This window comes from Oryctolagus cuniculus, chromosome 14, assembly GCF_964237555.1.
Source record: "Oryctolagus cuniculus chromosome 14, mOryCun1.1, whole genome shotgun sequence".
NCBI lineage: Eukaryota > Metazoa > Chordata > Mammalia > Lagomorpha > Leporidae > Oryctolagus > Oryctolagus cuniculus.
Genome location: NC_091445.1, coordinates 86,187,583 through 86,209,326, shown reverse-complemented (window position 1 = coordinate 86,209,326; position 21,744 = coordinate 86,187,583). Strand labels below are relative to the sequence as shown.

General features: G+C 37.3%; 1 protein-coding gene across 1 annotated transcript in view; it reads left to right on the top strand.

The window, feature by feature from the left end:
- ADAMTS6 (ADAM metallopeptidase with thrombospondin type 1 motif 6) overlaps nucleotides 1-21,744 on the top strand; it is a 313,716-nt gene that overhangs the window by 230,890 nt on the left and 61,082 nt on the right. Inside the window, exons 15-19 of the mRNA XM_070056759.1 lie at nucleotides 6,947-7,080; nucleotides 8,984-9,107; nucleotides 9,637-9,717; nucleotides 19,654-19,817; nucleotides 20,235-20,373. Coding sequence (XP_069912860.1) covers nucleotides 6,947-7,080; nucleotides 8,984-9,107; nucleotides 9,637-9,717; nucleotides 19,654-19,817; nucleotides 20,235-20,373 — 642 coding nt within the window. The remainder of the gene's footprint in view (nucleotides 1-6,946; nucleotides 7,081-8,983; nucleotides 9,108-9,636; nucleotides 9,718-19,653; nucleotides 19,818-20,234; nucleotides 20,374-21,744) is intronic.

The following is a 21,744-nucleotide window of genomic DNA, read 5'->3' as shown; positions in this document are numbered from 1 at the left end:
ATGTATATTTTTAACTGTATTTTCATTCCTGAGCTGGCATTGTGGCATAGCAGGTAAAGCTGCTGCCTGCAATGCCAACACCCCATATTGGTTCTGATTTGTGTCCCAGCTGCTGCACTTCTGATCCAGCTCCTTGCTAACTGCCTGGGAAAAAACAGAAAAAGGTGGCCCAAGTGCTTGGGCCCCTGCCACCCATGTAGGAGACGCAAATGAGGCTCCTGGCTCCTGGTTCCTGGCTCCTAGCTTTGTCCTGGATCCTCCCTGACCATTGCAGCCATCTAGGTAGTGAGCCTGTGGATGGAAGATCTCTCTCTCTCTCTCTCTCTCTCTCTCTTTCTTTGTCTCCCCCCCCCAACTTCCAAATAAATAAATAAATCTTTAAAAAATTATTTCCATTCTTATTTGAAAAGTTGAAGAGGAGAGACAGAGACAGGCAGAGTAATCTTCCATCTGCTGGTTAATTCTCCAAAAGCCCTCAACAGCCAGGACTGGATCAGGGGAAGCCAGGAACCTGAAATCAATCTAGGTCTCTACATGGGGTGGAAAGTTTGGGGGAGGGACCCAAGCATGTCAGCTATCATTTGCTGCCTCCCAGGGTATGCATTAAAAGGAAGCTAGATTGAAAGCAGAATAGCTGGGACTCAAACCAGGCACTCTCTGATATAGGATACAGGCACCTCAGTGGTGACTTACCTGCTGCACCAAATATTTGATGCTGTTCTGAATGTTAGGTCCTATTGATCTATTGTATAGGTCAACTCCAGTGTTTCTTTATTGATTTTTCTGTCTGAATGGCCTCTCCATTGCTGAAAGTGGAATACTGAAGTCTTTATCTATTGTATAGCTATCTGTTTCTCCCATCAGATCTGTTAATGTTTGCTTTATATAATGAGGTACTCCAATGTTGGGTGTATACGTATTTACAATTATAAAATGCAATAAATTGCAATCCCATCAAGGTGGCATGTACCAATGCCATCTCACTAGTCAAAGTGATCAGTTTCAGTTCACAATTGAACATAATGAAAGGATTAAGAGTCAAAGGGATCACATAAACAAGACTAATATCTGTTAATACTAACTGAAAGAATTAAAAAGGAGAGAATGATCCAACATGGGAAGCGGGATACACAGCAGACACATAGAATGGCAGATGTCTTAAACAGCACTCTGGCCTCAGAATCAGCCCTTAAGGCATTCAGATCTGGCTAAAAAGCCCATGAGAGTATTTTAGGCATGGAAAGCCAAGACACTCTGGCAAAAAAATAAATAAATAAATAAATAAATAAATAAAATAAAATAAAACACCTAAATGAAAGATCTCTGCGAGTGAGATCTCAGTGGAAAGAAGGGGCCATCAAAGAAGGAGGTACCTTTCTCTGAAGGGAGTAGAGAACTTATACCTTGTCTAAATAAGATCGGAGTTGGCAAACTCAAAAGGCTTCTATAGCCTTGGCAACCTATGACAATAGCCTAGGGTGATTACGGATGCCATAAACAAGAGTGTCAGTTGTTAAGTCAACAACAGGAGTCACTGTGCACTTACTCCCCATGTAGGATCTCTGTCCTTAATGTGTTGTACAATGTAAATTAATGCTATAACTTGTACTCAAACAGTACTTTACACTTTGTGTTTCTGTGTGGGTGCAAACTGTTGAAATCTTTACTTAATATATACTAAATTGATCTTTTGTATATAAAGATAATTGAAAATGAATCGATGTGAATGGAATGGGAGAGGGAGTGGGAGATGGGAGGGTTGCAGGTGGGAGGGAAGTTATGGGGGGAAAAGCCACTGTAATCCAAAAGTTGTACTTTGGAAATTTGTATTTATTAAATAAAAGTTAAGAATGCAACGAATTGTTAAATTGACCGCATTTTACTTTAAAATGACCTTGCCTCGTTACAGTTTTTGGCTTATTATCTGTTTTGTCTGGAATAGATATAGCCACTCTCCTGCTTTCTTTCGGTTTCCATTTACATGGAATACCTTTTTCTATCTCTTCACTTTCATTGTATGTCTGCTCTTAAATCTGAAGTAGACTTTTTATAGTCTTAATCCATTCAGCCACTCTATGTTTTTTGATGGCAAAATTTAATCCATTTAGCTTTAAAGCCGTTATTGTTAGGTAAGAACTTTAATATTTCCATTTTCTCAATTGTTTTTGGCTGAGTTATAGATCCTTCATTCTTTTTCCTCTTTTGCTGTCTTTCTTTGTGATTTGATGATTTGCTGTAGTGGTGTGCTTTAGTTACTTTCTTTTCCTCTTCTGCATTGTGGCATAGCAGATAAAGCTGTTGCCTGCAATGCCAACACCCCATACTGGTTCTGGTTTTGTCCCAGCTGCTGCACTTCTGATCCAGCTCCTTGCTAATGGCCTGGGAAAAGCAGCAGAAGGTGGCCTGTTACATTATGGTTACCAAGAGGCTTACATAAAACATCTTATAGTTATAGCACTCTATTTTAAGCTGATAATAAAAATCTTTGATCACATACAAAAATTCTGCACTTTTACTAGCCCTCATTTTGTGTTTTTGATGATACAATTTTATGACTTTTTAGATTATGTATCCATTAATAGATTATTAGAATTAAATATTTTTCTTTACACTGGGCAGTATTTAGAGTTTTCTGATCCATTAATAGATTATTAGAATTAAATATTTTTCTTTACACTGGGCAGTATTTAGAGTTTTCTGATTTTACTGTATACTGACCTTTGCCAGTGATTTTATTCTTTCATATGTTTTCATGTCACTAATTAGCATCCTTTCGTTTCAGCTTGAAGAATTCCCTTTAGCATTTCTTGTATGGCAGGTCTAGTGGTGATGAACTCCTTCAGCTTTTGTTTGTCTGGGAAAGTCTTTCTCTCTCCTTCATTTCTGAAGGACAGCTCTGCCAGGTAAAGTATTCTTGGTTGGCAGTTATTTTCTTTCAGCACTTGTAATAGATCATCCTGTTCTCTCCTGGTCTACAAGTTTCTGTTGAGAAATCTGTGGATAGACCTATGGAGTTCTGTTATATGTGATAAGCTTTTTTTCTCTTGCTACTTTCAAAATTCTGTTTGTCTTTGATATTTGACAATTTTATTGTGATGCATCTTCGTGAAGTCATCTTTGGTATGAATCTTTTCAGAGACCTTTGCCCTTCATGTACTTAGATGTCTGTATTTCTCCCCAGCTTTGAGAAGTTTTCAGCCATTATTTGTTTCCATAAATTTTCTTCTTCTTTCTCTTCTCCTTCTGGCATTCCCAGAATATAAATGTTACGGCTCCATTGGTGATGTTCCATAAATCCTGTAGATTTTCTTCATTCATTTTTATTCTTTTTTTCCTTTTCTTTCTTCTGACTTAATATGTTTTCAAATGACCCCTCTTTCTGTTTACAGATTATTTCTTCTGCTTGACATGTTGATGCTTTCTATTGTACTTTGCCATCTTATTTGTTGATTGTTCGGCTCCAGAACTTTTTTGGCATTTCTATTTCTTAATTTAACTCATTTTGTTAATGTATTATTTTTCTAATCTCACTGGGTTGTGATCCTGTGTAGCTCTCATAGCCTCCTTAAAACAATTATTTTTAATTTTTGTTAGGCTATTTGTGTATCTCCATTTCTTTGGGTTTGGTTACTCAAATATTATATATTTAATTAGTGGTGTCATGTTTTCGTGTTTCCTGAAGTATTGTTACCAATTTCACATTTGAAGAAGGAATTACTCCCTCCAGATTTTACTAACTGGTTTCTGGAGAGAAACAGCCCAGGTAGGGAAATTGAGGCTCTCTTAGACCTTTTCTGTGGATGCACCTATTCCACACTTCTTTCCTCTCTTGGGGAAGAATCCTTAAGATTGTATGCCCTCTCTGGCAAAGCCAGTTCGGACATGGAAAGCCTCAATTTATCTTCCTTAGAGTGGTACCCTAAAATGCTGAAGTTGTGTGCCTTCTCCCAACCCTCCAAAGGTCAATCAGGCTGTCTACAGGAGACACTTGGGCCGGTCATCCATGAGAGTGCACTTGGGCTGCATGCCTTGGGGAGTGTTTAAGGGTAGGAGAAGTGCACAGAATTTGGGGGTATCCATGGGTCCACAGACAAAGCATACCAAATGTCTCATGGTTGGTCTTCCTAATGTAATCCACTGAATGATTAGTTGTGTTTACAGCCTTTCTTCTTTGCTCTCAACCATCCAGCCATGCCTGTCACCTCCGTATTTGGGGTGGACATGGAAGAAATGGACCTGTTGAGCAGTGTCCCATACAGGTAGGCGAGCTGGGTGCTCAGTCTCTGTGCTCTTACTTTCCCCAGTGAGAGAAATCACAGGCCAAGGGCGAGGTCTGTCTTTTCACTGAACTGTGCTGCCTTGAGGAAAGTAAGATACAGATAAAATGAAACCGTTCTTAGACCTCTTCAGTGCATCCGTTCTTGGATATTTTTTTCTCCAGTGGTGTGCTGGGACTTCTCTGCTGGACCCTCAGACGCCCACAAAGGTGCTGTTCTCTGTGGGTAGTTTTCACGCTCAGTACCAATGTGGAGATGCAGTGGTGTAAAGATCCTCTTCTACCAACTTGCTGACATTTCTCTTCGGAAAGTTCTCAGAGCAGAAGTTGAACGTGTCTTCAGCAGTAAACAAAGAAGAAATTAATTCCTATTTCTGTCATCTAGTGTAGTGGGCTGAGGAGTATAACCTGTCTATGTCCTGCCTATCAAATATTAGGCTACATGGTGAATGTAATGTTAAAATTGGGTAAGCAAAAGACTCAGGTTCTCTTTTTAAGGCTTTCTACATAAAATGCTACATTAAGTTCTAAAATATTACAATAAGATGAAAAAAGGACTATATTGAGTAGTAATGAAAATAATTCCAGTAAGATTCATGGAAATGTAGAGTGATTTTATTCATGAGGATCTTATAAAAGTATAGTTTGATTATTAATTCAGGAAGAAATTATTGTATTTATTGTGTTATTTCTTTTCTCAGTACAGCAAAATGTACCATTAACTTAAGCCTAAAAATAACATTGTAAGTTATATAGAAGCCTAAGGCCAATAAACATGTAAAATAGGAAAAAATATGGACTCAAGCCAGAGGTGGTAAACTGGTAATTCAGGGACTATTTTAAACTGGTGTGTGTGTGTATGTGTGTATATACATACATGCATATATATATATATATATATATATTAGCCTCTACACAATTTTGAAAACTTTACTGAGTTGTCAGCATTTAAAAGCTTAAAGGGTTTATATTGGAAAAAAATCTAGATTTTCATCTTTACATCTTACATATTGGGCCATCATCTTACCAAACAATATGCAACCTAACAGTGATCCTTGGTGGAATGGCTCTTCCTGCTTTCTCATTGACTCCATCCCTCTGTCTGCTGCTTTCTTTTTATTAACCCTGCAGAAACCTGGTTTCTGAGAACTTCACTGAGACTTAGGCATGCCATTTCATCAGATTGTTTTATTTTCTTAATTAGAAATAATATTCTGGGGGAGGGTGAGAGGGAGGGAAAAGGAAGCAAATAGCATTATATTCTTAGAATTGCAACTATGAACTATAATTGAGTTTGTTAAAAACTAATTAAAATTAAAAACTTTTTAAAAAGAAATAGTCTTCTTTATTTTGAAGTGAAATTTTTATCAGCATAATTAGAATAAGGTCAGCATATATTTCAAACCTCATGAGATAAGTATTCAAAAGAAAGGTTTTTAAGTAAAAATTTCAATTGATAATACATATTTATAAATAGTAGCTTTTTCATGTTTTGCTTTTCAATACAATAAATTCATGTTTACTGCTATTTTTGTAATATACTATAGTTATGATATGTAATCTGTTTTTCTTCACTGCTATTATTTATGCCTATTTTCACTTCAATATTAAAAAATGACAGTGTCAATGGCTAATGAAAGTAGTCAAATACATTTATTTACAAAGTAAAAATAGAGATTGTTTTAATTATTTGTTTAATGTTAGACTTAACATGTATCTTTGATTTATAAATTTCATAAGAATAATTCAGATTTAATGTTGTAATTTACTTCATCTTAAATTTCCTAATATCTTAAGAATTTATCTTCATGCTACAACCAAGCTCATGGAATGTGTTAAATTTAAGGCACATGCAAATTTAGTTTAATTTTACCACTGCCATATTTCTGTTTGATATGGTAGTTTCGAAATCTGCTTCAGTAATATATGTAACGGAAATTGCTATTTGTTATGCAATGTAGTGTTTCACACCTCCTTAAACTCTATTTCCTTGGTTAATTTCAAAAGCAATTCTTCTTTTATCTGTTTTTTTTTAAACATTCTGTTGCCTCCACTGTTACTTCTAAAAATATATTGTAAACATATATAGGAAATATCCCAAAAGTATAAACCTTGAAACTGTTCTGTAGATCTTCCTTTAAGTTACATAAGTAATGAAACTAGGTAAGAAAAAGAAAAGGGAAAAAACCTACATATTTAGGTATATAGTCAGGGAAGATGTTTATAGTCAGGGAACGAGGGGCCGGCACCATAGCTCACTTGGCTAATCCTCCGCCTGTGGTGCCGGCATCCCATATGGTTTCTAGTCCCAGTTGCTCCTCTTCCTGTCCAGCTCTCCGCTGTGGCGCAGGAGGGCAGTGGAGGATGGCCCAAGGCTTGGACCCCTGCACCCACAAGGGAGACCAGAGGAGGCACTTGGCTCCTGGCTTCGGATCAGCACAGTGCCAGCCGTAGCGGCCATTTGGGGAGTGAACCAACTGAAGGAAGATCTTTCTGTCTCTCTCACTGTCTATAACTCTACTTGTCAAATAAATAAAAAAAATTTTAAAAAATAAAAATATAGTCAGGGAATGATATCTATGTGAATTATAAAGTTGCTGTGAATAATACTGAATCATTGTTCATCAGGAGAAACATTCCATTTACTTCTCTTCTACTATATTTGTCCAGGTGGTGTAAAGCCTTGTGCATTAAACTGTTTGGCTGAAGGTTATAATTTCTACACTGAACGTGCCCCTGCGGTGATTGACGGGACCCAGTGCAATGCAGATTCACTGGATATCTGTATCAATGGAGAATGCAAGGTTCTATATTTTACTGCCTTTTGTTCAAATTTTTGAGACTTTTGTCTTTTTTTCAAATTATATCTCCTAATTAATACTTTTTGGATTTTTTTAAAAAGAGCCACATTTTAGAGAAAGTTAATTTCCAATTTAGAATACAATATATGTACTTAAAGGTAGAATGACCCATTCATACTCAAGCACCATGCAAGTATGTGATCTAGTTATGTTTATAGTGATTGCCAAAGGTATGAAAATGTTTTGGACTTTAATTTCTATCATTTTTTTCTGCTTACAAAAAATATGATAGGAAAAAGGAGGGAAAAAGGATTCAGCTGTTATTCGTATGGCTGCCATATGTTTTTGTTGGAAGATTATTTGATGTATTTCATAGCATAATTTTTCCCAAAGTGTGAAACAACTATGCTCCTTCGATTTTATCTCTTTTAAAGCATTTGCAATGGTTTTAATTATAGAATTAGTCTTTGTCATTAATGCATTTACTTTAGGAACTTAGACAAGTTGGGATTTGTAGAATATATTTATATTATTTTCCTTGACTTGTATATGAATGCTATCTAATAAGAAAAGCTACAAAAATCAGTTTTTATAAGTTTTTGCTTGTTTGGTTTTGTTTTTCTTTAAAGAGAAGCACAAAACAAAGTGGTGAAACTGAGAAAGAGGAGAAAAAAAAACACTATTTTACTTCATCTCATAATTTCTTGTGAAAGTTTCTATCATTCTGTCTACATGCCTCCATGTGTATACAATAATCCAGTTTGTGTATTTATATGTGTTTATGTGTATGGATAGGGAAAGGATACTTTCTTTCCTTGAATAAAATTACTTGTGACAGTATTCAAGTTTTTTTCAGATAGCAAAGACCCAGGTATAGGCTCTATTCAGAGATTAAAGGTGTCGGCCGGCGCCGCGGCTCAATAGGCTAATCCTCCACCTTGCGGCGCCGGCACACCAGGTTCTAGTCCCGGTCGGGGCGCCAGATTCTGTCCCGGTTGCCCCTTTTCCAGGCCAGCTCTCTGCTGTGGCCTGGGAGTGCAGTGGAAGATGGCCCAAGAACTTGGGCCCTGCACCCCATGGGAGACCAGGAGAAGCACCTGGCTCCTGCCATTGGATCAGCGCATTGGAGGGTGAACCAACGGCAAAGGAAGACCTTTCTGTCTGTCTCTCTCTCTCACTGTCCACTCTGCCTGTCCAAAAAAAAAAAAAAAAAAAAAAAAAAAAAAGAGAGAGAGAGATTAAAGGTGTCAATAGCTAAAGGTCAGTTGTACAAATTCAAGTACCAAATAAGTACCTAATATATGCAAAAATCCTAATTTTTATGATTAAATGCAAAATAGGTCGAATTTCAGCTTCTTACATTGCATGCGTACAGCCCTGTTTTGTTTATGGCAGTTGTATTCAGCTAGTGGATACATACTCATTTTTAAAGAGTCACCAAGATGTGAATTCCAAAACTAATTTTCAATACTTACAATATCCAAAAACAGTCAGTGGTTTAGAAAGGGCAGACAGTAATTCTCAGTCAGAACTCTTGCTGTTATAACTCTGTATAGGACCATATGCCATTTTTCTTAGTTCTTGAATTTTTAAATTTCTTCATGGAGGGGATAATTAAGAATCTATCCAATTAGAATTCTTTAATGATTAGAGCATGATATCTAAAAGTGAAGACAAAGTCTCAGATCAAAATACAGGTGTACATTCCAGGAAATGGGATTTTTTTTCTTGATCTTAGCTGTTGAGAAATATTAGCTGTGACTTATTGAAGAGTGGAAGTAGTATTTTTCTAGTTCGATTTCCTTTACTGGAAAAACAACTAAATGAATAAGTTTCATGTATCTGGTTAGTTATGGTTCCAAGAGCTTCTCATTTTGACACACTGAATATTCTTCTCTGTTTTCAGCATGTAGGTTGTGATAATATTTTGGGATCTGATGCTAGGGAAGATAGATGTCGAGTCTGTGGAGGGGATGGAAGCACATGTGATGCCATTGAAGGGTTCTTCAATGATTCGTTGCCCAGAGGAGGTGAGTGTGTAGAGAGAACGCTTCCTCACACCTCTGGTGTACTTGGAATAGCCAAAAACACTTGATTTCCCCTCCCTCACTTAGTTTAAAATTTCTTTATTGGGAAGAAAGTAGGTTTTTTCCCCAAAATTTCCTTCAGTTTTTAAAGTATCAAATGTGGCTTCATGTATGATGCTTTAAGAAAGTGTTATAGTCCTCTCTACTTGACATAATTTAGCCATGTTTCTTTAAGGTGTGAGTTCCCACAGAACATTGATATAAGAAACATGTTGAGAAAAAAAGAAAAAGAACCTGTATTGTATATGTTGAGGCTTTAAAAACATCTTGAGATATTTCTAAGGCAAAAGATTATAAAATGATTTTTCTCTAAAATGTATTCATGAACCCAAAGGAGAATTTGCCCAAATTTCATAATTTATGAAGTGCAAAGCCAAAGAAAGAATAGAAGAATAAGAAAAGTATAGTTATGGAATGGTTACTCATTTTATGACAGAGGCTGCTTATTAACGACTTGTCTTTTGTGTTGCAGGATACATGGAAGTTGTGCAGATACCAAGAGGCTCCGTTCACATTGAAGTCAGAGAAGTTTCCATGTCAAAGAACTATATTGGTACGTTATTCTGCTAGTTGTTTTAATTTTTTTCATTTTCACTTTTATTTAAAAGGCAGAGACTCAGAGATTTGCCATCTGCTGGTTTGCTCCCTAAATGCTTGCCAAAACTGGGACTGGGCCAGACCAAAGTCAGGTGCCTGGAATTTCATCCTGGTCTTCCATGTGGGTGGCAGAAACCCAAGTACTTTGGCCATCACCAGCTTCCTCTCAGGGTGTGCATTGGCAAGGGACTGGATCAGAAGCAGAGTTGCTGGAACTCACAGCAGGCACTCCAATATGGGAAGGACACATCGTAAGTGGCAAAGTAACTGCTGTGGCAAGTAACCCTATTTTGCTAGATTCCAACAATTAGGAAAGTCAGTATAGTATCATGAAAGAAAAGACATACTGCTTTGAGGTGAAATACTTTTACACTAAAATGAATGAAATTCTCAGTTTTATAGGACACATGTAAAATGCTAAAAGGAAAAATTAATATATCGTTGACTCTCCACTGGGCTGATTATTTGAATTTCTAATATAAATTTTATTGGGTAAAATTTATATGTAATAAAATGCATCTACTATAAGAGTATAGTTCAAAGAGAACTAACAATTACATAATCCACAAACAAGATTTAGATCATTTCCATGATTCCAAAACTATCTTTCATTCCCTTTTCAGTCAAATTCCCTCAGTCCCAGTCTTAATAATTTAATTTTTGACATTGTATATATTACTTTCATTTATTCTGTAATTTCATATAAGTGATCTTATATATGTGCTTATAACTGGCTTATGAATTTTAAAATTACATGTTTTAATTTTGATGAAATCCAATTTATTACTTTAAAAATTCATTATGATATGTTATTGACTATAAATATATATGTTCCCATATCATCATGTGTCACAGCTGTATTAATTTTTAGAACATTTTTAATTACTTTATCCGAGAGGTAGAGAGAGAGACAGAGACATAGAGGGAGATCTCCCCAAATGACCACAATAGCCAAGGCTGATCCAGGCTAAAGTCAGTAGCCTGATCTCAGTCTGGGTTTCATCCATGGGTGGCATAGACCCAACTACCTGAGCCATTACCTGCTGCCTCTCAGTGTGCACATTAACAGGAAGCCCAAACTGAAGTAGAGCCAGAACTTGAACCCAGGCATTCAGATATGGGATATAAGTGTCCCAAGTAGCATCTTAACTGCTAAGGCAAATGCCCAGTCTTATGAATTTTTGTATGGTTTATATTTTCATGTCCTATCTTAGAAATTTTGCTTATCTCAGAAAGGTGACAAGGATTATCTTCAATGTTTTTTCAAGAACTTACATTTTTAGTTTTTACATTTAAATATGTGATCCATGATGAGTTAATTTTTATATAAAGGTCAATTTGTTTCAATATGGATAGTCTGTTACTATAGCACTGTTTGTTGAAAAGATAATTTGTTTCTTTGAATTACTTTGATATCTTTGTTGGAGATCAATTAAACATGTGTGTATGGGTACTCCTACCCATTGATCTATGTGTCTATCCTTAAGCTAAAACTATGTTGTATTGGACCTTTCCAGTGGGTTTGGAAATCCAGAAGGAATAGGTCTTCAAATTTGTTCTTCTTATGAAAGTTACTTTTTGCTTTTCTAAATCCTTTACATTTCTATTTATATTTTATTATCAACTTTCAATTTCAATAAAATATTTATAGAATCTATATGTCAACTTATAGAGAACTAATATCTTAAAAATATGAAGTTTCTTTGTAGATTCTGGTTACTAATCCTTTATCTGTTGCATAGTTTGCAAATATTTTTTCCCATTCTGTCGGTTGCCTCTTGACTTTCCTGACTGTTTCTTTTGCAATACAGAAACTTCTCAATTTGATGTAATCCCACTTGTTAATTTTGGCTTTGACTGCCTGTGCCTCCGGGGTCTTTTCCAGGAAGTCTTTGCCTGTGCCTATATCTTGCACGGTTTCTCCAATGTTCTCCAATAATTTGATGGTGCTGGGTTGTAGATTTAGATCTTTAATCCATGTTGAGTGGATTTTTGTGTGAGGTGTAAGGTAGGCTTCTTGCTTCATGTTTCTGCATGTGGAAATCCAGTTTTCCCAGCACCATTTGTTGAAGAGACTGTCCTTGCTCCAGGAATTGGTTTTAGATCATTGATCAAATATAAGTTGGCTGTAGATGTTTGATGTTTGGATTGTTTTCTTTCTTTCTTTTTTTTTTTTTTTTTTTTTTTTTTTTTTTGACAGGCAGAGTGGACAGTGAGAGAGACAGAGAGAAAGGTCTTCCTTTGCCGTTGCTTCACCCTCCAATGGCCGCCGTGGCCGGCGCGCTGCGGCCAGCGCACCGCGCTGATCCGATGGCAGGAGCCAGGAGCCAGGTGCTTCTCCTGGTCTCCCATGGGGTGCAGGGCCCAAGCACTTGGGCCATCCTCCACTGCACTCCCTGGCCACAGCAGAGAGCTGGCCTGGAAGAAGGGCAACAGGTACAGAATCCAGTGCCCCGACCGGGACTAGAACCTGGTGTGCCGGCGCCGCTAGGCGGAGGATTAGCCTAGTGAGCCGCGGCGCCGGCTGGATTGATTTCTGGTGCCAAGAAACTCCACAACGACAAAACAAACCACCCACTTAAGAGATGGGCCAAGGACCTAAATAGACATTTTTCAAAAGAGGTAATCCAAATGGCCAACAGACACATGAAAAAATATTCAGGATCACTAGCCATCAGGGAAATGCAAATCAACAACAGATTGGCAAACAGGTCTTAGCTATTGTGAATTGTGCTGCAATAAACATTGAGGTGCAGACAGCTTTTTTACTTGCCAATTTAATTTCCTTTGGGTAAATTCCAAGGAGTGGGATGGCTGGGTGTATGGTAGGGCTATATTCAGGTTTCTGAGGAATCTCCAAATTGTCTTCCATAGTGGCTTTACCAGTTTGCATTCCCACCAACAATGGGTTAGTGTCCCTTTTCCCCCACATCCTCGCCAGCATCTGTTGTTGGTAGATTTCTGTATGTGAGCCATTCTAACCCGGGTGAGGTGAAACCTCATTGTGATTTTGATTTGCATTTCCCTGATGGCTAGTGATCCTGAACATTTTTTCATGTGTCTGTTGGCCATTTGGATTTCCTCTTTTTATATTGCCCTCAAGTCCTGAGACCTGATAAAACTCACTTATTACTTCTAATAATTGTTTTATAAGTTAATTTGGACTTTATATTTAGATTTCATGTCAACCTTGAACACAGACAATTGGTCTTCGACTTTCCAAATTATATGCCTTTTTTTTCTTTTTTTGGTACCTTAAAATAGTGTTCAGGGCCTTCAATACAATGTGGAATAGAGGTGAGAAAACTGAACATCTTTTTATTTTTACTGTTTTTAAGGGGAAAGTGTTATTTTTATCATTAAACATAATTTTAGTTAGACAATTTATGTAGATGGCCTTTTATCAGGTTGGGGATGTTGCCTTCTATGTCTAGTTTTCTTTGAGTTTCATTCATGAATGGGTATTGAGGTTTTCTAAATCTATTTACATGATCAGTGGGCTTTTCTTCTTCTTTTAATATAGTAAATGCATTGATTTGATTTCAAATGTTAAATTTACCTTAGTATTCTTGAGATTAAAAAATACTATCTTGTCATAATAAATTATCCTTATACAAAGACACTTGATAAAGTTTGGATTAAATGGAATTAAGGGATAAGTTGTTTAACTGCAAAAATGTTGAAATCCATGCATAGTTTTTTAAAAACAATTTAAAAAATTTTTTAAACACATAATACGTGTACAGTTTCATGGAGTCCAGTGCAGTATTTCAACACGTATACTCATTGTGAACCAATGAAACCAATCCATTTTCTTATCTTTTCTTAAGGTTTGTAGTATCCCAGATCCTATCTTCCAGGAATTTATACAGTAAATAATCCACTATCACTGTGTTGTGGAATACCGGAAATTATTACTCCTGTCAGATTGTGTTTTACTACTTGTTATCAAACCTTCCTCTGCCCCAAAGCCTGCCCATCCCAACCACTAGTAGTTACTAAGCTAAGTTCAGGTTGACTTTTTTTAATCTTACACACATGAAAGAAAACATGCAATATTTGTCTCAGTCCATGTATTTCACTTAACATAATGGTCTCCAGTTCCTTGTATTTTGTTGCAAAATCAAGATTTCACTCTTTATGACTCAATAATATTCCAATGTGTTTGTATACCACATTTTCTTTATTGATTCATCCATTGACAGACATGTAGGCTGATTTCATATCATGGCTATTGTGAATAGTGCTGTAATGAATAGTAGACTGTATTCATCTCTTTTATATACTGCTTTCATATACTTCAGGCATGTTATAGAAGGAGGATTCTGAGTCATAGGGTATATCTATTTTTAGTTTTTCAAGGAGATTCCACACTGTTCTCTATAATGTCTATATTAATTTGCATTCCCACCAAGAATATACAAATGTTCTCTTTACTCTGCATTCATGCCTAGTGTCTATTATTTTGTCTTTTTAAAAAAGATTTATTTGAAAGAGTTTACAGAGGAAAGGATAGAGAAAGAGAGAGAGAGAGAGAGATCTGCCATCTGCTGATTCACTCCCCAAATGGCCAAAATAGACAGGACTGAGTCAGGCCAAAGCCAGGAACCAGGACCTTCTTCTGGGTTTCCCACATGGGTGGCAGGGGCCCAGATACTTTGGCCATCATTGCTGATTTTTCCAGGCCATTAGCGGAGAGCTGGATCAATAGTGGGGGAGCTGGGACTCAAACACATGCCAATATGGGATGCTGGTGTTGCAGGCTGCAGCTTTACCTGCTATACCACACAGGCACTTACATGTTTTCTTTTTGATAATTATCTTTCTAACTGGAGTGAAGTGATACTTCACTGTGGTTTTGATTTGCATTTCCATTTTTGTTCAGTAATACTCCTGGTATTATTGCATTGAAACTTTTCTCATCCTTTAGATTGGATGTTTGTTTTATAAAATCCAGTGCTCTAGCATTAGATGCATATACATTTACCAATCATTATATCATCTTGTTAACTTGACCATTATCTCTTGACCTTCTTAGTCTCTTCTTACAGTTTTTCAGTTTTTGTCTTGAAGTCTGTTTTGTCTGATATAAGAACAGGTACCCCTGCTTGCTTTTGGTTTCTGTTTTTCTGGAATGTATTTTTTGTCCTTTCTCTTTAAGTCTCTGTGTATATGTAGTGTTAAAGTAAGGTTTTTTGGTAGGTAGCATATAGTTAATTTTTTTTTCACTTATTCAACTGGTCTATATATTTTACTTGGGATAATTTAGCTCATTTATATTCAAGGTTATTATTGGCAAGTAATTATTTAGTCTTGCCATTTAGAAAATGTCTTTTGAATATCCTTCATTTTTTTCCTTTGTGCTTTATACTTTCGTATGTTTTATGATGGGGATTATGTTTCTTTTGCTCCTGTGGGTAGGATGCTCTCTAAGCATCTTTTGTAAGGTAGCCTGGAGGTCATGAATTTCCTTAGTTTTTACTTGTCTTGGAAAGTCTTTCTATTTAATTTATGAAGGACAGTGTTACTGGGTATAAAACTGTTGGTTGGCAGTTTTTTCTTTCAGAGCTTAGAATATATCATTCCATTCCCTCCTACTCTATAAAGTTTTTGCTATTAGTCTAATATGGACTATTTAAAGTGACTTAGTAAATTTCTCTTGCATATTTTGAAATTATCTTTATTATACATTTGAGAGTTTGACTAAATGACTAAATGTCTGTTTCACAGCCTTTGGCCTTCCTGTACTTGGATGCCCACTTCTTTTTCAAGCTTGGAGACATTTTCCAGTGATGTTTAATTGAATAAGTTTCTATGCCTTTACTTCTTTATTCCTTTAGATATCCCCCAAGTTTAAATATTTGTTAATACAATAGTATCCTCAAAATCTCAGGCTGACTTTATTGTTTTTGTTTTTTATCACATTTATCTTTTGCTGTCTGGGGTATTGCAAAAGACCTGTCTTCAAGTTTAGGTATTCTTTATTCTACTTGATGTAGTCTGGTTTTGAGGCTTTTATCTGTATTTTTAACTTGATTTATTGGGTTCTTCATTTCTAATATTTCTGTTCGAGTTATTTTCAATATTTATGTTTTTGCTTATTTTTTTCACAGGCAGAGTTAGACAGTGAGAGAGAGACAGAGAGAAAGGTCTTCCTTTCTCTATTGGTTCACCCCCCAAGTGGCCACTATGGCCAGCACGTTGCAGCCGGCACACTGCGCTGATCCGAAGCCAGGAGCCAGGTGCTTCCTCCTGGTCTCCCATGCAGGTGCAGGGCCCAAGCACTTGGGCCATCCTCCACTGCACTCCCAGGCCACAGCGGAGAGCTGGACTGGAAGAGGAGCAACCAGGACAGAACCGGCACCCCAACCGGGACTAGAACCCGGGGTGCCAGCGCCGCTAGGCAGAGGATTAGCCTAGTGAGCCGCAGCGCTGGCCTGCTTATGGTTTTTGTGTTTGTTTTTGTTTGTTTGTTTGTTTTTATTTTTTTACAGGCAGAGTGGATAGTGAGAGAGAGAGACAGACAGAAAGGTCTTCCTTTGCTGTTGGTTCACCCTCCAATGGCCGCCGCAGCTGGCGCACCGTGCTGATCTGAAGCCAGGAGCCAGGTGCTTCTCCTGGTCTCCCATGGGGTATAGGGCCCAAGTACTTGGGCCATCCTCCACTGCACTCCCGGGCCACAGCAGAGAGCTGGCCTGGAAGAGGGGCAACCGGGACAGAATCTGGTGCCCCGACCGGGACTAGAACCTGGTGTGCCAGCGCCGCTAGGCGGAGGATTAGCCTATTGAGCCGCGGCACCGGCCATTATGTTTTTAATTCATATAATGTATTTGCCTAGTTTCATTAAACTTTCCCTCTGTGTTCTTTCATATCTCTTTGAGCATTCTTATAATTATTCCTTGGATTTATCAGGCATTTTGTCAATTTTGTTTTCTTTGGAGTCTGTTACTAAAGCAGTATTGTATTCTTTTGCAGGCATCACATTCACTTGATTTTTCATACTTCCAGTATCCCTACATTGACATTTGTATATCATTTGTCACTATCACTTTTAAAGAATGGCTCTTATATTAAAAGACTCTTTCCTGAAGATGTGTCTTTGGGTAATGGTTTTGTCAACTACTTTGTCTTTAGTTCCATTTGGACACTGTAGTACAGTCTCTGTGTATCTTCTTCTGTTGATGACAGCAGCAGTGGGGTTATGGGCAGCTCCTCTCAGTCCTAGCACAGGTATGTGAATCTTGATGCTGGCTTACAAAGGAGAACCCAGGATTGTGGCTGTTGGCCCTCAGTCCAGTGTCTGGAGTAGTGGGAGTGCTGGTATGGAGTCCTGGAGGACTTACAGTTCCATGGAAAATCTAGTGTCAGTTTTTTCAACATGGAAATAAGTGGGAGTTCCTATTTATTTTATATTAGATCCTTTCCGATAGCTTTAATCCCTCTAGTCTCTCAGAAACTCCTAGTAAGTGACCAGAATGAGTGCTGTCATTCTCTTTATAATATCATGCCTTTTCCGTTTAAACTTTAAAAAAGCTATTTATTGAGAAACAGTGAATCAGTGAGAGAGTGAAACAGACAGAGAGTGAAACAGCTCTCATTTGCTGGTTCACTCCCCAAATGGCCGCAACAGCTTGAGGGCTGCAGCTGAGGGCTGGGAATTCAGTCTAGGTCTCCCACCTGGGTGGCAGCCACTCAACTATTTTATCCCTCATTGCTGCCTCCTATGGTTCTCTTCAACAGGAAGCTGGAGTTAGGCGCAGGAACCAGGAGTGCCAGGTGCTCGTACCTAGGCACTCCCATGTGAGATGCAGGCTTCCTAGCTGGCAGCCTAACTGCTAGGCCAAATGCCTGCCCTCTTAAAGCTTTTTGAAAAGTATTATTTATTTGAGAGACAGATTGAGCCCCCATCCACTGGTTTGCTCCCAGCTGCTTACAACAGCCAGGGCTGAGCCATTCTGGGTCTGGCCACACACATGGGCGGCAGGGTCCCAACTGTTTGGGCCATCACCTGCTGCCTCCCAGGATGCACGTTAGTAGGAAGCTGGAATAGGAGTGGAGCCTTTGAACCAAGGCATTTTAAGAGGGGATTGGGCCCACCTCACTTTAAAGCTTTTTAAAATAATAATTCATCTTCAGACATACTACCTGTATCAGTGAGTGATTTCTTTTTTTAAGAAGTCCCCTTGTTTTCATATCATAATTTTGAGTTCTTTTCTGTATCAATTAGGCTGAAAACAAAAATAAATGCCCTAGCATCAGCTTCTTCCCTTAAATCATTTCCTGTTTGGAATGCTCCATTAGTTAGCTCTCATTCAGTGTTTTTTAAATGCTTTGTGTTTTTTCTGAACTGGTACCAGGAATTAGGAATTCCTGATAGCAAAGGGAATTAGGATTCTTTCACTTAGTATTTGAGAAAATAGATGATGAAAGCTCGAATTGAAGTATTTAAAGCTGCTAGGAGTTGTTTTAAAATTTTATTTTACTATTTCAGATAATACAGGTTCAGATGTTCTTATAAAACCTAAATAATTTTGATATTGTAAATCAGAGAGAAAATGCTAGAAGTAGAGGTTGCAAATATAAATTTTAAAGGAAATTTTTATAAGAAAAATTAAAGATCAAATAGTCCTTATTTTGTTTGACATATTCCTATCTCAAAAGGTTAGTTTTTGTTTGCTTTGGCAATTAAATAAATCTTTGCAACATATCTGAAGCAAGTGCAAATATATTTTTCAGGCAGGTGGGGTGGGGAAGATGAAAAGGCTCTGTAATATTAACAGTAAGTCCTTTTGAGCTGCTTCTGCTTGTTCATCTTGTTTATCTGATCTGTTGAAGTTTTTTAAGCAAGCTAGGAAGGTAATAAAAATTAAAGTGACATGATTATCACTGTCTTATTTATTTACAGGAGTTTATATGGCAGTGCTAAAAACTCTTTTCTGTATTCATATATTCTTAAACTTTGTAAAATATATTTTCCCATAAAGTTTTTAAAAGGTTATGCATGCACATGTGTTAATCTTTTCCTTCATGGTTCCTGAGTTTCTTGTCATGCTTAGACCTTTTTATGGCCCCAATATTATAAGAAAAAGGTCCTCTTGTATTTTCTCTATAAATTTCATCATTTAATTATAGTTGCATTTAAATATTCATCCATCTGGCATTTTTCCTTTTTTTCTGAGATAAAATCCACATTGCTTAAAATTAAGCATTTAAAGTTAACAATTTAGGGGCAGGCATTTGACTAGTGACTAATACATCTGCATCCCATATTGGAGTGCCTGATACCCATCTATGACTCCTGACCCCGGCTTCTTCCTAACGCAGACCTTGGGAGGCAGGCAGTGATAGTGGTTCAGGTAATTGGTTTCCTGACATCCACAGAGAAGACCTTGTTTAAGTTCCTGGTTCCTGGCTTTCAGGCCAATTTAGGCATTTGGAGAATGAACTAGCACATGGGACAACTCTTTTTCTTTCAGTCCCTCATATAAATACATTTTGAATTTTTTTAAAAAAGCTAACAATTCAGTGGTTTATAATACATTCCACCCCAAAAGGGTAACCCATACTCATTAAGCAGTTGCTCCCCATTCTCTCTAACCCTAACCCTTGACAACCACCAAATCTCTTTTCTGTCTGAGGATTTTTTACCTATTCTGCATTTTTCATGCAAATGAGGTATAATATGTGACCTAATTATTTTTGAGGTTCATCTCTATGAGTACGAAGTATCATTACTTCATTCCTTTTTATGGTTGAACAATATTTAGGACTGAATAACAATCCATTGTACTATATATATCACAGTTTTTTATCGGTTTGTAGACATTTGGGTTATGATGATTTGATAAATGAAATTTTACATCTGTAGGTGAATTGTGATTTTTTTTCTTAGCTTTAAAATCTGAAGGGGATGATTACTATATTAATGGTGCCTGGACTATTGACTGGCCTAGAAAGTTTGATGTTGCTGGGACAGCTTTTCACTACAAGAGACCAACTGATGAACCAGAATCCCTGGAAGCTCTAGGTCCCACCTCAGAAAATCTCATTGTTATGGTAAGTGTGTTTTGCCACTTTATTTCTACTATTTGTAATTCCCCTTTATGAAGTAGGAAGGGGCGGGTTTTATTATCACTCTTCTGCCGACAATAAATTAAGCTAAAGGAAGGCAAAATGATTTGCCCAAAAGTATAAAATCAGTGCAAAGTTAAAGCCATAGTGCTCTTTCCATCTGAATATTTAATTTTTTCAATGCTTTCTTAAATAATATTTTTATGACCACAGAAGACAGAAATGGCTTCAAACTACCTGTGAAAATGGAAAGAGAAATTTTTATATAAACTCATTGATTTAAAGTGTATTTTAAGTTTACTGTAGGACTTTATGACATTTTCTTCTTCAAAAGAAATAATAAATATCTGAATGAAGGCTCATTGTATTTTAATTGTCTTCACCAGTTGTTTTCAATGGCAGGTTCTGCTTCAGGAACAGAATTTGGGCATTAGGTATAAGTTCAACGTTCCCATCACTCGAACTGGCAGTGGAGATAATGAGGTTGGCTTTTCATGGAATTATCAGCCTTGGTCAGACTGCTCAGCTACTTGTGCTGGAGGTAAGACACCAATTAGGCAGCCCACTCAGAGGGCAGGATGGAGAACAAAACGTATCTGAGCTCTGTTTTGTGTTTGCTAAAGAAGCTAATTGGAAACATTTCTTGCAGGTTTGCTTCAACTGTAATTTAGCAAAAGAAACTTTGCTTTAATTATATTATATTCCATTTGTTTTCAACCTCATGTAATTTGTACAGATTTGTTGGTAAAATACATCTTGGCACAATGAGTGTCTCTGCTGGTGCTTCTCCCAAGACTAACATGAAGGTGGGCTGTTTGCTTTTCGTGAACACATTCTTGGTAAAGAACATCAAGTGTTTTAAATAAGAAAATGAGCAAGAATCAGACATCACAGATGCAGCTTCTTGTAATGGGGGATGAGAATGTATGACAGTGTGCTTGTGTGTTTGTGTGTGTATGCATGTGTGTTTCCCACCATCCTATTCAAACTCCCTTCTCCAGCCATCAAAGTTAAGGGGCTGTATACTGGGATGCTACGATAATTACTGGTGTCTGGGTCTCTGGGTTAATGGTGTATACTGACCCTGTTATAGTCCCTCAGAGAGGTAGAGGTAGCTGCTAGGCGGTGGTTGGTGATGTGTTGGTTGTCCCATGTGCGTTTTTCATGGGTGCCTTTTCCCCACAATTTACTCTATTCCTAATCCTCCTCCCTCTAGTGGCCACCAATGCAATTCTTTACCTCTGGCTGGGAGAGCAGGACAGTTGGCTTCCTTCAAAGCCAACACCCTTGCTGCTGCATGGACTGGTGAGTAGAAGTGCTGTGCAAGCAGCATCTTCCTTCTCTCTGGAGACTAAATGCATCGCCTCCACCGTACACCTTGATCCCAACAGGCAAGAAAACAAACTTATCCCTCAGGCCTAGGCTGGACTAGAGCGCCTCACCATTCCAAAAGCAAAGATTAAATTTTGAATAGTGATATCTAGAATGAGCAAAGTTGAAATACAGTGAATCACCCAATGTATTTTCTATATTCTTTTTATAAACTACACAGAAATGTGTGATTTCACATAGACTTCATCCTTTCTTGTCCTGAATCTCTAAACACCTCTGACTTTCAAGACTTGAATTGGATAAATTATTATCAGAGAAATGCTTATCATGTAATAGGTTCACTATGTGTATGCTTGTATAGGATTAGGTCATTAACTATGACTCCTGTTTTAATAACAAAGACTATATAACAGGAAAAAAACAAAAGAGAATCAATGTTTTGTCCTGTGTAAATATCATGAATCATGATTATACCCGGCATATTTTTAAAGTTCTCTAATTCCCATCCATTTTATGTTGAAATGGATAGTGAAATATACATATGTGAAAGTTTTAAAAACTATCAGACATTCCCATTTCT